This window comes from Ruditapes philippinarum, unplaced genomic scaffold (assembly GCF_026571515.1).
Source record: "Ruditapes philippinarum isolate M1 unplaced genomic scaffold, ASM2657151v2 ctg3515_1_1_1_1, whole genome shotgun sequence".
Classification (NCBI taxonomy): domain Eukaryota; kingdom Metazoa; phylum Mollusca; class Bivalvia; order Venerida; family Veneridae; genus Ruditapes; species Ruditapes philippinarum.
In genome coordinates, this window is record NW_026855286.1 from 13,682 (window position 1) to 27,807 (window position 14,126).

Genomic DNA, 14,126 nt, shown 5'->3' on the forward strand with positions numbered 1-14,126 from the left:
GAATGTCTTTCAATGTATTTAAACCAGAATCTGATACTGCGGCCTTCCTATGGGAAAGATGATGAAACGCCCCTGATCTTCCAGCTTGATTCAAGGCTTTTGACGACATGTCAAAAATATCTCTAACCGTTTGCACAGCTTTGTCCATATTTGGTTCTTTTTCCTTAAGAGTAGACAATAAACTACCTTAACTCTTTTGAATATAAGAAATAGCAATAATGTTCAACCTAGACGCTAATTGTCCTTGGTAATTTAGTGTTTCAATTGACTTTAATGGTTGAGTGCACAATCGTCTGCTTTTACCCCATGCTTTTGTCATTTTTGCACCATGTCGTTTTTGTAGCATAGGTTCCAATAATTCATCCAATCCAGGAACCCCTAGAAATTCTACACTTTTCTCGTGAACAGGAAAGCAAGATTTATATTCTTCTTTATAAGCCGCAATACGCTGCGGATTTTGTGCTTTCTATGATTTATTAAGTATAGACACTTGAAAATCATCTAAAATTAAACCATTAGAAGCACCATCATTTTGTTAACTATCTGAGCCAAATAACTCTTGGAACATAATTGGAGTTTCTGGATTTAAATACCCCTGAAAAGCATCATTACGAGGTGCTGAACTGTCAGAAATAGATGAATGAATTGAGGCAACATCATCACAAAGACCAAAACTGTTAAGCCTCTCTTGATCTCTAGGATGCAAGGACAAAATATCATCTGTAACAGCATCATCATTAATGTTCATACATCTACGAAGTCTGTGAGCCAAAGTGCTACTACCCTCATCAACAGCTCCCAGCTGGGCTGAACCGACTGTGTACTGTCCCATATTATCAACAGTTTTCAGCAGGGCTGAACCCTCTGTATACTGTGACGTAGATTTTAAAGCTTCTATAGACTGAAAAAGTTTTTCAAAACCAGAGTCAAACTTACGTTCCATATCCGAAACTCTTTTATCCAAATTCTTGACTCTGCATTTTGAACCACTAGACGAAGCACGTGGTTTAGTGTTCGATTTCGAATGAACCAATTTCACCGAAGTCGAAGATTTGTCACTTTTCTCGGTATCAATAATACTGTCATCCTTATCACTAGCGGCCCGAACCGCTGCTTCAGCCATAATAAACAAAAAACAAAACTAATAAAAGTCCAACATAAAAAAATTATATCGTTGTAACAAGCGAGCATTAGTGTAAACGTCCGATTGTTTTCACACTAAAAGTAAAACTGAGGGGCGCATGCTTTTACCGGTCCTATGGACGCTTGCTTTTTAGTTTACGCATGCGCCTCGGCGAGTCCGATTGTAAACAAAGGGCAGTAAATCCTACATGTATATTTATGACTGGTAAGTTTAACGAGTGAAATAAAATGTGCTTTCGATAAAACTGAACTTAAAAAGGTACAGGAACGATAAATATCAAATCGCATATGACAAACTTGTATAATTCAAACATTTAATACAGCATTTTAATATTATTTTACCTCTTTGGGCCTATAAACGCAATAAAGTTTTCGCACAGCACGTCTAGAACGTTCGTAAAACGTGTTTACAAATGGCGCAATGAAATAAGGGAAATAACTTGTCGTAATACAGGAGAATAAAATACGGTAACCGGTTCATACCGTCATACGCACCAACACAATAAAGGTCAAATGACAACTTTCCAGCTTAACTGGCGGAGCAAGACCTCAGATGCTGCTTTGGACAAAATGGCAATTGAGTAGAACCATCGACATTCATTTAGCTAGCTGGATAGCTTTCTCACTTGAAGAATCCGAAGTAGATGGTGCGAACCTACGATGGTAATAGGCAAGTGGTTTGTTGTCAACAACCTTTACCACTCGACCGAGGACATTTGAGCTAATGACTTCAAAGGAGTATTGCATATAGAGTCATCAAGTGTCAACTATATACAAACTTTGAAGTTTGGTCAATGCATTTTGATTTGATGGTCAAATTGATATTTTTATTACTGGCAAATCTTTGACTTGTTGCGGTTGGTAGAGCTTTTTAAGGAACATATCAACTTTAAAATATCAATTTCCTTTGGTAAAGTATGGGGTAAGAGTCTTAACTTATTTCAGTACTTGTACTAGTATTTAATTATCTGTTTATTCAAAATGAATACCATAAATATTGTATAGAATGACTTCTTATAATGTACAATTTTGAGTACAATCCTATATTTTCTTGTGGTTTTGCAGCTGTATCTTACAGGATTAGTGTCATTTTAGCAATGTAAAAGAACCATTTAAAAGTACACAAACGCCTGGCTCGGGGCTTTAAAATCAACGACGTATTATGCTTTATACAATAATTACAGTTGCAGAGAGTATAAAATTGGTTTGTTATGGTTTTTCTTCGGATTTTGAAGATAAAATCAAGATAAAACAAGGACAGATAGAGTAAAATATGGATTAGATGTGGGTTGTTTTGGCTACGTAATATGACTTTTTTGAAGATATGAAGATAAATGTATTGATACATTGAATACATCAACGAATTTAATGGAAGATCATATGCGTAGGCCCCTTAGTTTCATTTTATAAGGAGTGATATACATATGAATAATCTTTCATGGCTTAACGAGTCGATTCGTTTTTGCAAAAATAGAGAGAAATAAGCCGCTAACCATGCCCTTGTAGTGTATATAATTTTATATTAGGTAAACAATTAATAATATCTTTATGCGGAATATCGCCAAATATATCAAAATAATAGGTATATTACAGGCCCAAATATGTCCCAGGTTTAACTGAGTTATCTTGATTTATTAAACAACATTCATTACCGTTTAACTTACCAAGGGAGTCTTTATCAAATACTCCCTAAAACGTATACCGAGTTATTTTACCAATTTTTCAATATCAAAAGTAAATATTGGTTTTCAATCTGATTTTTTTTACAATAATTATTTTACGATAGGGTCTTTTAACTGAATCTATTTGTAAACCTTTTTTCCAATAAGAGGGGATGTATTAAATTGAAAACCTAGGCTCTCCGCAAACATCCTGAAAAAGAAATCCTCAAATTTGTCCCTCTCTCTTAGGTAAGTCAATATCATCAGTGCAATATCAGTGATTTCTTAGATTTGACTTAAGATACGGTATTTTTTTTCATTAGCGACTGAGAACATACCACTTCCAAGTAATTTACATATTTCAGTACTGGCAAGACAGAGTAAACACCCGTCTTGCCCTTGACTTCTCACTTGTTTGATTCGAATTTTAAAATGGTTAAACCTTTCTTTATTGTCTTAGCATTTTCAATTTGAATAATCTGTGTTTGTATTAAAAGAAGTAGACAATTGTTATGTAAATCTTCGTACTTAATTCTCAAAGCTAAGTTAAGTATCTGTCCATCAGATAACAAAGCTTATATTTAATATATTGGAAGACATTATATTAGTAGTATAGGGGTCGGTTTGGCGTCACGACTGCGCATGCGCGACGCCATATTGGATTTTATATATAGAATGACATCATCGTTCTATTTTTAGAATGTGATCATCCGTCTATTTTTAGAAATTTATTTTTAATCTCCCGGAAGTATACGGAGCTTACTCGTATACCCGATCTTAGGGCTTGATTGACATTTTAGGTCAGGTCCTCGGCCCTAGACGGAGAGATAATTACCATCATTACAGATAAAAGAAATGTTTGTAAATATATACGTGCTTTACATTTTAATTCATAAATTTAAATAAAAACAAATAGTTTTTAATATATTCAAAATAAATAATATTTAATATTTATAAAATATAGCTCGTTTACTTACCTCGTCTAGTAAGGAAATGACTGCCATAGGGTAGCGTCCTTATAGACTGCGCATGTGCCGATCTATTTTTAGTCGCGGTATTTAACAATCACCAGGAGCTATTTCATCACGCGGGTGTCAATGAAAGAAAAAGGCATTAAGTACAATCGTCGCTCAGTCTAGATTAACAATACCTAGCGGAACTATTTTGAACAAAAACCCTTTATCCTTCGTTACTAAATATAGCTTTTCATTAATCAGAAAAGATGAAAAGAATTTATTATCCTTTCAAACGCAGCGACCGTCGAGTAAAAACTCATCAACCAGAAATTGCTACGCATGCATTAACATATTTTAACACTTCATATATTGTACCCCCTTAATTAGGTTCCTTTTAAGTTCATGCTACGGTTAACTGATTGCATATTTTAAAAACGGTTTCCCTTAGCAACTGGTCAAATTTTGTGTTTTTTATGAACACTTCAGATTCCTATTTTTTATACGAAAATTATTTTTGAATGAAATTTATAATACACCTATGTATACGAACGTTGTAAACTGATTTTGAATGAAATTTATAATACGATTAAGCTATAAACCGGTTTTTTATCGTTAAGGCAACCGTTCACGCTCAAAATTTTTGAGATAAAGTCGTTATAAGATAGAATAAACCGAAAGCTTGTGTTTTTACCCGCGGTTCTCGATTCAATTTTCAGCCGTTTTTAAGTTATGACGAAAGAGCGATTTTAAACCCTAAATTGCGAAAGTACATAAAAACGTTAGAACTTTTTACCAATCGATTCGTCTCGTCGCGCTGATTAAGAAAAAAAATAGTTTTATGAGTTTATCTTTTACCGTTTTCGAGTAATTCGAGTTTAAAGTCACCGGAAGTGACGTCACGTAAATTCAAAATCGATTTTTTCCGTTATTTCTTGACCGAATATACTCGTGTTTGGTATCGTTGGAAAGCATTTTACCACACCTATTAACGGACCCTATTCAAAAAGCCATTGGACCGGAACTGAAATCACTGAAGCGTAAAAACGTGTTTTCTGTTTCAAGCCTGGACCGAACTAAGGCTTGTTTGGTATCATATGAAATGTCTTAAGCCGCTCTTTATATATACGGACTAAAATCAAAATTAAAATCACTCATAAGTAAAAATCATTAAAATAACTAAAATAACCTTACCCCCAGTCTTTACTCCTCGCCTATCAAACTATTTATGACAAGTTACTATAGCCTATCGTTCTCGGTCCAGTTACGATAGGTTTAAACCGGTATTGCTATTTTTGATCAGCCAATCAAATTGAAAAACGATGACGTTTAAAAATAGACAGCCTCGTTTTGAACCAATGAAAAGTGGAGAAGCATGACTGGATACATTTTGGCATAAAAAACGCCTTTTTGTCTTTTATGCAATACTTTACGATATCGATTTTCAAGATATTTGTTTCATTTGATAGACCTAACCAAATGCTTCAATATATACCCTATGTTCTCGATTCGATTTTTAGCCGTTATCGAGTTATTGCCCTTTAGCGATTTTTAAACCAATTTTTCAAAGTCCATAAAACCCTGAAATGTATATACCGTTTGAAAGATCTCTGGGAGTAGATACAGAACATGTATTATTATATGGATCTATCTCTTACTGTTTCTGAGGAGAGTTTAAATATGGCTGACAAAATCACTCATGCGGAAATACGCGCATAACTTTTTCGTTTATGAACGAAACATAGTCGTGTTTGGTATCAAATTGAAGGTCTTGACGAGTACATTTTAGTCACGCGACCAAACCGGATGTTAAGTCACTTGTGCGTGAAATCCATTTTTTCTCCCCAACCAACGGAGCGATGTTATCAATACCTGTATCAAACGAAAGGTATTACTCACTAGATTCAGAAAATGTATATTTTGTATCGTTGACTCGGATAGGGTCCGATAAATGAAGTAAAATCACTCAAGCGTAAAATGTGGATTTACGCCTTCATTAGTCAATATAACCTGGTCATGTTTGGTATCGTACGAACTGTTTTAAGGCCCTCTTTATGAATATGGACTAAAAATCACTAGTGCACAAACGCTCTTTTTCTATTAAACATTCTTCATTGAATATACTGTACTTGAAATATAAGCTCAACTTACTGCGTAATGATGTTTACTCTTTGACGTCCAATCACCAAATGACTGAAGTCACCACTGCGATACATTATGCGCATGCGCTGATCTTAATTTAGAAATGACATTGTCCAATCTAACAGCAGTTACATTTTTCTTACGGACTGAATGTAACCAATCAGACAAAAGAATTATTTGACCAATGATTTTGGTCACGTGACTATTAATAACATAAATAGATGAATAATGTCATGCCAAAAATAGCAGCCAATCAGATTTTAATACGTGTGTATAAAAAAAGAATATGTTTTTCTGCGTATATTTTATCTATTTATCTTTTGCTCCTCCACCACCACCGCCGCCGCCACCGCCGCCGACATCACCACCACCACCACCACCACCTCCACCGCCACCACCATAACCACCTCCAACACCTCCACCGCCACCTTCTCCCACCACCCTTTCCACGCACCACCCTTTCCCCCACCAAATACACAACCACCTCCACCACCGCCACCTTCACCCCACCTCCATCACTGCCGCCGCCGCCACCACCTCCCACGCCACAACCACAACCACCACCACCACCTCCCACGCCACCGCCACCGCCGCAACCACAACCATCGCCACCTGGTGGTGGCGATGGAACTTTTCAATAAATTAAATTAAATTAACATTAAAATATGTTAATGCATGCGTAGCAATTTCTGGTTAATGAGTTTTTACTCGACGGTCGCTGCGTTTGAAAGGATAATAAATTCTTTTCATCTTTTGTGATTAATGAAAAGCTATATTTAGTAACGAAGGATAAAGGCTTTTTGTTCAAAATAGTTCCGCTAGGTATTGTAAATCTAGACTGAGCGACGATTGTACTTAATGCCTTTTTCTTTCATTGACACCCGCGTGATGAAATAGCTCCTGGTGATTGTGAAATACCGCGACTAAAAATAGATCGGCACATGCGCAGTCTATAAGGACGCTACCCTATGGCAGTCATTTCCTTACTAGAGGAGGTAAGTAAACGAGCTATATTTTATAAATATTAAATATTATTTATTTTGAACATATTAAAAACTATTTGTTTTTATTAAAATTTATGAATTAAAATGTAAAGCACGTATCTATTTACAAACATTTCTTTTATCTGTAATGATGGTAATTATCTCTCCGTCTAGGGCCGAGGACCTGACCTACAATGTCCGCAATTCAAGCCCTTAGATCGGGTATACGAGTCAGCTCCGTATACTTCCGGGAGATTAAAAATAAATTTCTAAAAATAGACGGATGATCACATTCTAAAAATAGAACGATGATGTCATTCTATATATAAAATCCAATATGGCGTCGCGCATGCGCTGTCGTGACGCCAAACCGACCCCTATACTACTTATATTCATGTATTTAGATATTTTTAGATATGTAAACAACAACAATTTCATTTTTCGATTGAATTTAAATGCCTAGTTTGTTTATACAACACGATTACATTAACACGAATTCGAGCCGCTGGTAGATTATCTAATTTAGCTGATATAGTTTGTGTTGGATCGGTGGCCATCCAGTTCTTCATAAACTCTAAGTGAAAATGAACAAATCGGAATAAACTTTGACAGTTTCTTCTATTTAGGAGACTTCTTGTATTTTTTATCAGTTTGCCTATGAAAATAATTGATAACATCATCATATAGTCTTGATATCTCAGTACAATCTAAATCAGAGGTGAAGACCCCGTCAGTTATCAACTTCAAGATGATAAGATGCGTATTTACAATAATAATAATTTGCATTTACTTTGAATGTATGTAACAAATATAGTTATATTATTCTATGTAAATAAATAAAAACATATTTTGGATTTATTACACCCGCTGTTATCTTAAAATTATTATTAATTAGTTGAGAATGTACAGATTGTTTTATCATTTCTCTGAGATGAGTCTTATTTTCTTTAGGTTATAATCTGAAGTTAAGCTCTATCTGTATTCATTGAATGTTAAACGAGGAACCCGCAGAACCATCTTGGCTAAAGTAACTTTACTCGGATTAACACCATTTGTTCTGTGAATTAATTCATCGTCATTAGTTATTTGTCCACAATTGTTAACTGAAATTGACTTGGAGGAAATATATGAGTTTCAGGTCTTTTAAAAAATGAATAATGATAAGATTAATCTCTACTTTAACAACCTTACCAACCTCAATTAGTAATATTTGGCTTTATCATCTCTATCTGAAAGAGAAGTATTATCTTAGTAGATACATTCATTTTCAGTTGATCCTATGTAATATTTTGATAATTCTATTTAATTCTTAAAAGTAAATATATTGCTGTGAAACATTTCCAGATAATTCGTTTAAATGCTCTTATATTGTTTTTTTTAGCTCACCAGAGCCGAAGGCTCAGGGTGAGCTATAGGTATCAAAGGGGGATGCTCCGGCGTCCGTCGTCCGTCGTCATGCGTCAACAATCGTCTTCTTCTCTGAAACTACTGGGCAGATGTACTTCAAATTTGGTCTGTAACATCCTTGTGACAGTTACACTTGAATTTGCTCATGTCATTCCAATTGGCCCCTTTTAGGTGTCATCAGAGCTAAAAATAGAAAAACCTTTAAACATCTTCTTCTACAGGAATAATGGATGGATGATCACCAAATTTTGTCTGTAGCATTCTTGGGTAGTGTTTTATCAAGTTTGCTCATATGAATTTCATTAGCCCCTTTTAGGGGTCTCTAGGGCTAAAAATAGAAAAACCTTTAAACATCTTCTTCTACAGAACTAATGGATGGATGATCACCAAACTTTGTTTGTAGCATTCTTGGGTAGTCTTTTATCAAGTTTGCTCATATGAATTTCATTAGCCCCTTTTAGGGGCCGCTATAGCTAAAAATAGCAATACCTTTAAATGTCTGTTTCTATAGAACTAATTGATGGATGATCACCAAAACTTTGTCTGTAGCATTCTTGTGTAGTCTTTTATCAAGTTTGCTCATATTAATTTGATTGGCCCCTTTTAGGGGTCTCTAGGGCTAAAAATAGAAAAACCTTTTAGACATCTTCTTCTACAGAACTAATATATGGAAGATCACTAAAACTTTGTCTGTAGCATTCTTGGGTAGTCTTTTATCAAGTTTGCTCATATTAATTTGATTGGCCCCTTTTAGGGGCCACTATAGCTAAAAAATAGAAATACCTTTAAACGTCTGTTTCTATAGAACTACTTGATGGATGATCACCAAACTTTGTCTGTAGCATTCTTTGGTAGTCTTTTATCAAGTTTTGCTCATATTATTTTCATTGGCCCCTTTAAGGGATCTCTAAAGCTAAAAATAGAAATACCTTTAAATGTCTTCTTCTACAGAACTATTTGGTCGATGATCACCAAACTTTGTCTGTAGCATTCTTAGGTAGTCTTTTATCAAGTTTGCTCATATTAATTTGAATGGCCCCTTTTAGGGGCCACTATAGCTAAAAATAGAAATACCTTTAAACGTCTGTTTCTTTAGAACTACTTGATGGATGATCACCAAACTTTGTGTGTAGCATTCTTTGGTTGTCTTTTATCAAGTTTGCTCATATTATTTTCATTTGGCCCCTTTAAGGGATCTCTAAAGCTAGAAATAGAAATACCTTTAAATGTCTTCTTCTACAGCACTATTTGGTGTTCACCAAACTTTGTCTGTAGCATTCTTAGGTAGTCTTTTATCAAGTGTGCTCATATTAATTTGATTGGCCCCTTTTAGGGGTCTCTAGAGCTAAAAATAGATAAACCTTTTGACATCTTCTTCTTCAGAACTAATTGATGGATGATCACCAAACTTTGTCTGTAGCATTCTTAGGTAGTCGTTTATCAAGTTTGCTCATATTAATTTGAATGGCCCCTTTTAGGGGCCACTATAGCTAAAAATAGAAATACCTTTAAACGTCTGTTTCTATAGAACTACTTGATGGATGATCACCAAACTTTGTGTGTAGCATTCTTTGGTTGTCTTTTATCAAGTTTGCTCATATTATTTTCATTGGCCCCTTTAAGGGATCTCTAAAGCTAAAAATAGAAATACCTTTAAATGTCTTCTTCTACAGCACTATTTGGTGTTCACGAAACTTTGTCTGTAGCATTCTTAGGTAGTCTTTTATCAAGTGTGCTCATATTAATTTAGGGGTCTCTAGAGCTTAAAATAGATAAACCTTTAGACATTTTCTTCTTCAGAACTAATAGATGGATGATCACCAAACTTTGTCTGTAGCATTCTTAGGTAGTCATTTATCAAGTTTGCTCATATTAATTTGATTGGCCCCTTTTAGGGGCTGCTATAGCTAAAAATAGAAATACATTTTAATGACTGCTTCTGCAGAACTAATTGATGGATGATCACCAAACTTTGTCTGTAGCATTCTTAAATAGTCTTTTATCAAGTTTGCTCATATTAATTTGATTGGTCTCTTTTAGGGGCCGCTATAGCTAAAAATAGAAATATCTTTAAACGTCTGCTTCTGCAGAACTTATTGATGGATGATCACCAAATTTTGTCTGTAGCATTCTTTGGTAGTCTTTGATCAAGTGTGCTCATATTAATTTGATTGGCCCCTTATAGGAGCCACTATAGCTAAAAATAGAAATTTCTGCTTCTAAAGAACTAATTGATGGATGATCACCAAACTTTGTCTGTAGCATTCTTAGGTAGTCTTTTATCAAATTTGCTCATATTTATTTGCTTAGCCCCTTTTAGGGGTCTCAAAAGCTAAAAATAGAAAAACCTTTAGATAACTTCTTCTAAAGAACTAACTGATGGATGATCACCAAACTTTGTCTGTAGCATTCTTAGGGAGTCTTTGATCAAGTGTGCTCATATTAATTTGATTGGCCCCTTATAGGAGCCACTATAGCTAAAAATAGAAATTTCTGCTTCTAAAGAACTAATTGATGGATGATCACCAAACTTTGTCTGTAGCATTATTAGGTAGTCTTTTATCAAATTTGCTCATATTAATTTGATTGGTCCCTTTAAGGGGCCGCTATAGCTAAAAATATTAGGAGCAACTATAGCTAAAATGCCCTGGGCGATGGCATTTCTTCAAATTATAGTTTAATAATGAAAGGAAAATAACTCATGTTGGAATTTTCCATATATGTGTACATGCAAACATGTAAACTTTCCCAATTTGAGTGGGAGACACCTTTTTTCTCCTGTCAAATTTTTAAATATTTTTCTTAGAAATAGGAGTGTTTAAAAAAAAATAAAGAAATCTCCCTTCTTTTTCATTTCAAAATTTCCTGTCAATTAAAAAATCTCCCTCTTTTTGAAATAAATTCTCCCTCTTGAACAAAAGTTCACATGTACATGTTATGCATAAAAAAAAGATTGAATGTCTTAATGTCATGATCTGTTTGCTTTACAGAGATCTGAGGTCAATGTGCTTTGTATCTTTCTGTTTGTGCCCTAGTATTCAGATGGCCATTACATCATTCTAAGGTTCATTTGTAGGTCAATCTAGAGAATTTTCCTTAAGGCCTAAAAAAATGTTTCATTTGTTTCTGAAAATGTCAAAGACCTTCAAGGTCAAAAGTCCAAATTTTTGGACCACCACCACCATGCGTACCACCACCAGCATGCGGACCACCACCAGCATGCGGACCACCAACAGCATGCAGACCACCACCACCAGCATGCTTACCACTCCCAACATGCGGACCACCGCCAACATGCAGACCACCGCCAACATGCGGACTACCACCAGCATGCTGACCACCACCAACATGCGGACCACCACCAACATGCAGACCACTGCCAACATGCGGACCACCACCAGCATGCGGACCTCTACCACCATATGGACCACCATCAATATGCGGACCACCACCTGCATGTGGACCACCACCACCAGCGGACCACCAATATGCGGACCACCACCAACATGCGGACCACAACCTCCATGCGGACCACCGCCAACATGCAGACCACACCGCCAACATGCGGACCACCACCACCATGTTGACCACCACCACCATGCTGGCCAGCACCAGTATGCGGAGCATCACCACCATGCGGACCACCACCAACATGTGGACCACCGCCTCCATGCGGATCACCACAAACATGCGGACCACTGCCAACATGCGGACCACCACCAACATGCGGACCACCACTAACATGCGGACTACCACCACCATGCGGACCACCACCAACATGCGGACCACAACCTCAATGCGGACCACCGCCAACATGCAGACCACCACCACCATGTTGACCACCACCACCATGCTGGCCAGCACCAGTATGCGGAGCATCACCACCATGCGGACCACCACCAACATGTGGACCACCGCCACCATGCGGATCATCACCACCATGCGGACCACTGCCAACATGCGGACCACCACCAACATGCGGACCACCACCAACATGCGGACCACCACCACCATGCGGACCACCACCACCATGCGGACCACCACCAACATGCGGACCACCACCAACATGCGGACCACCACCAGCATGCGGACCACCACCACCATGCGGACCACCACCAACATGCGGACCACCACTACCATGCGGACCACCATCAATATGCGGGCCGCCACCAGCATGCGGACCACCACCATAATGCAGACCACCAACATGCGGACCACCATCAATATGCGGACCACTACCAGCATGGGGCCCACCACTACCATGCGGACCACACCAACATGGGGACCACCACCAGCATATGGACCGCAACCACAATGCTGACCACCGCCACCATGCGGACCACACTACATACCATGCGGCCCACCACTAGCATATGGACCATCATCATCATGCGGACCACCACCATGTGGACCACCACCACAATGCTGACCACAGCCACCATGCGGCCCACCACCACCATGCGGACCACCGCCGTCAACATGCGGACCACCATCAATATGCGGACCACCACCACCATGCAGACCACCACCGCCAATATGCGGACCACCACCAGCATGCGGACCACCACCACCAGTGGACCACCACCAACATGTGGACCACTGCCGACATGCGGACCACCACCAGCATGTGGACCACCACCAGCATGCGGACCACTACCACCATCGGAACAACACCACCATCCGGACCACCACCACCAACATCCGGACCATCACCACCAACATGCGGACCGCCGCCAACATGCGGATCACCACCGTGCGGACCGCAACCACCATGGGGATCACCACCGCTACCATGCAGATCACCACCGCTACCATGCGGACCACCAACACCATACGCATTTATTTATATATATATATATATATATATATATATATATATATATATATATATATATATATATATATATATATATATATATATATATATATATATATATAAAGTAAATTTAGATATTCAAAATATATAGACAAAACTAATGTGACCAGACAGACGGATTAAATTTATAAAAAGGAAACGTTAATATTTGTTCAAACATTTCTTTGTTTGCTTAAAGAAAAAGTAAAGAGTCGAGCGTTGCCCCCACCTGGCGGTGGCTCTTGTTTAATCTTTGTGCTTTTTAAGTATCAGTTTCAATTATTTCTATTCAAAATCACATTTTGCAAACTTGGTTATCACTTGTTGAAAGTAATTTGCACTGTTTCATACAATGTATGTAAAGTTGTTTTCATGTTCACTGAATACATTTCATCAAAACAACCTTTTGCCTTTTTCCTCTATGTAGTTAAAGATACAGCTTTTCTCATATTTATTAGAGAGTAAGATAATTAACCAGAAATGTTAACTTTTTGGTCAAGTTGACTAGTATACCTATGTTATCTTAAATAAATATTGACCGGTGGTGTCATCCTGACAAACAGTGTACACATGTATATCTAAATACTGAGATTATATAATTATCTAATTTTTTAGATAATTAGAATAAAAGAAGAAAGATCCCAATTTTGAAAAACAGTCAAATTTTATCACAAAATAATGTATTAATCACTCAATCTCAACTCGGGATTTAAACCTTTTTTCTGTTTTTTTTTTTAAATTTAGGGTAGACCAAGTTTATACTTCGTATTAATTGCCGGTGGTACATTTATATTTTAGATAATTTTTCTCCGAAAAAAATTAGAAATTGATTTTGAAGTTTTTAACATCTGCTTATCAAAATTATGCTTGCTCGAGTTATAATTAAACAATGACCATGATTCATACATATCTAATGCATTCACAGATGGACCGTTACCTAATGGATTACCAGGTCCGCAATATTTATAACCAGGAAGGTTAA

At 37.1% G+C, this 14,126-nt stretch overlaps 1 protein-coding gene across 1 annotated transcript; it reads left to right on the forward strand.

The window, feature by feature from the left end:
* Positions 1 to 11,399: 11,399 nt before the first annotated feature.
* Positions 11,400 to 14,126, forward strand: LOC132742747 (histidine-rich glycoprotein-like; the record flags this gene model as incomplete). Its single annotated transcript, XM_060731211.1, has 3 exons — positions 11,400 to 11,747; positions 12,660 to 13,124; positions 14,070 to 14,126. Coding segments are annotated over 3 exons (870 nt in total), but the record flags the coding sequence as incomplete, so codon positions are not given.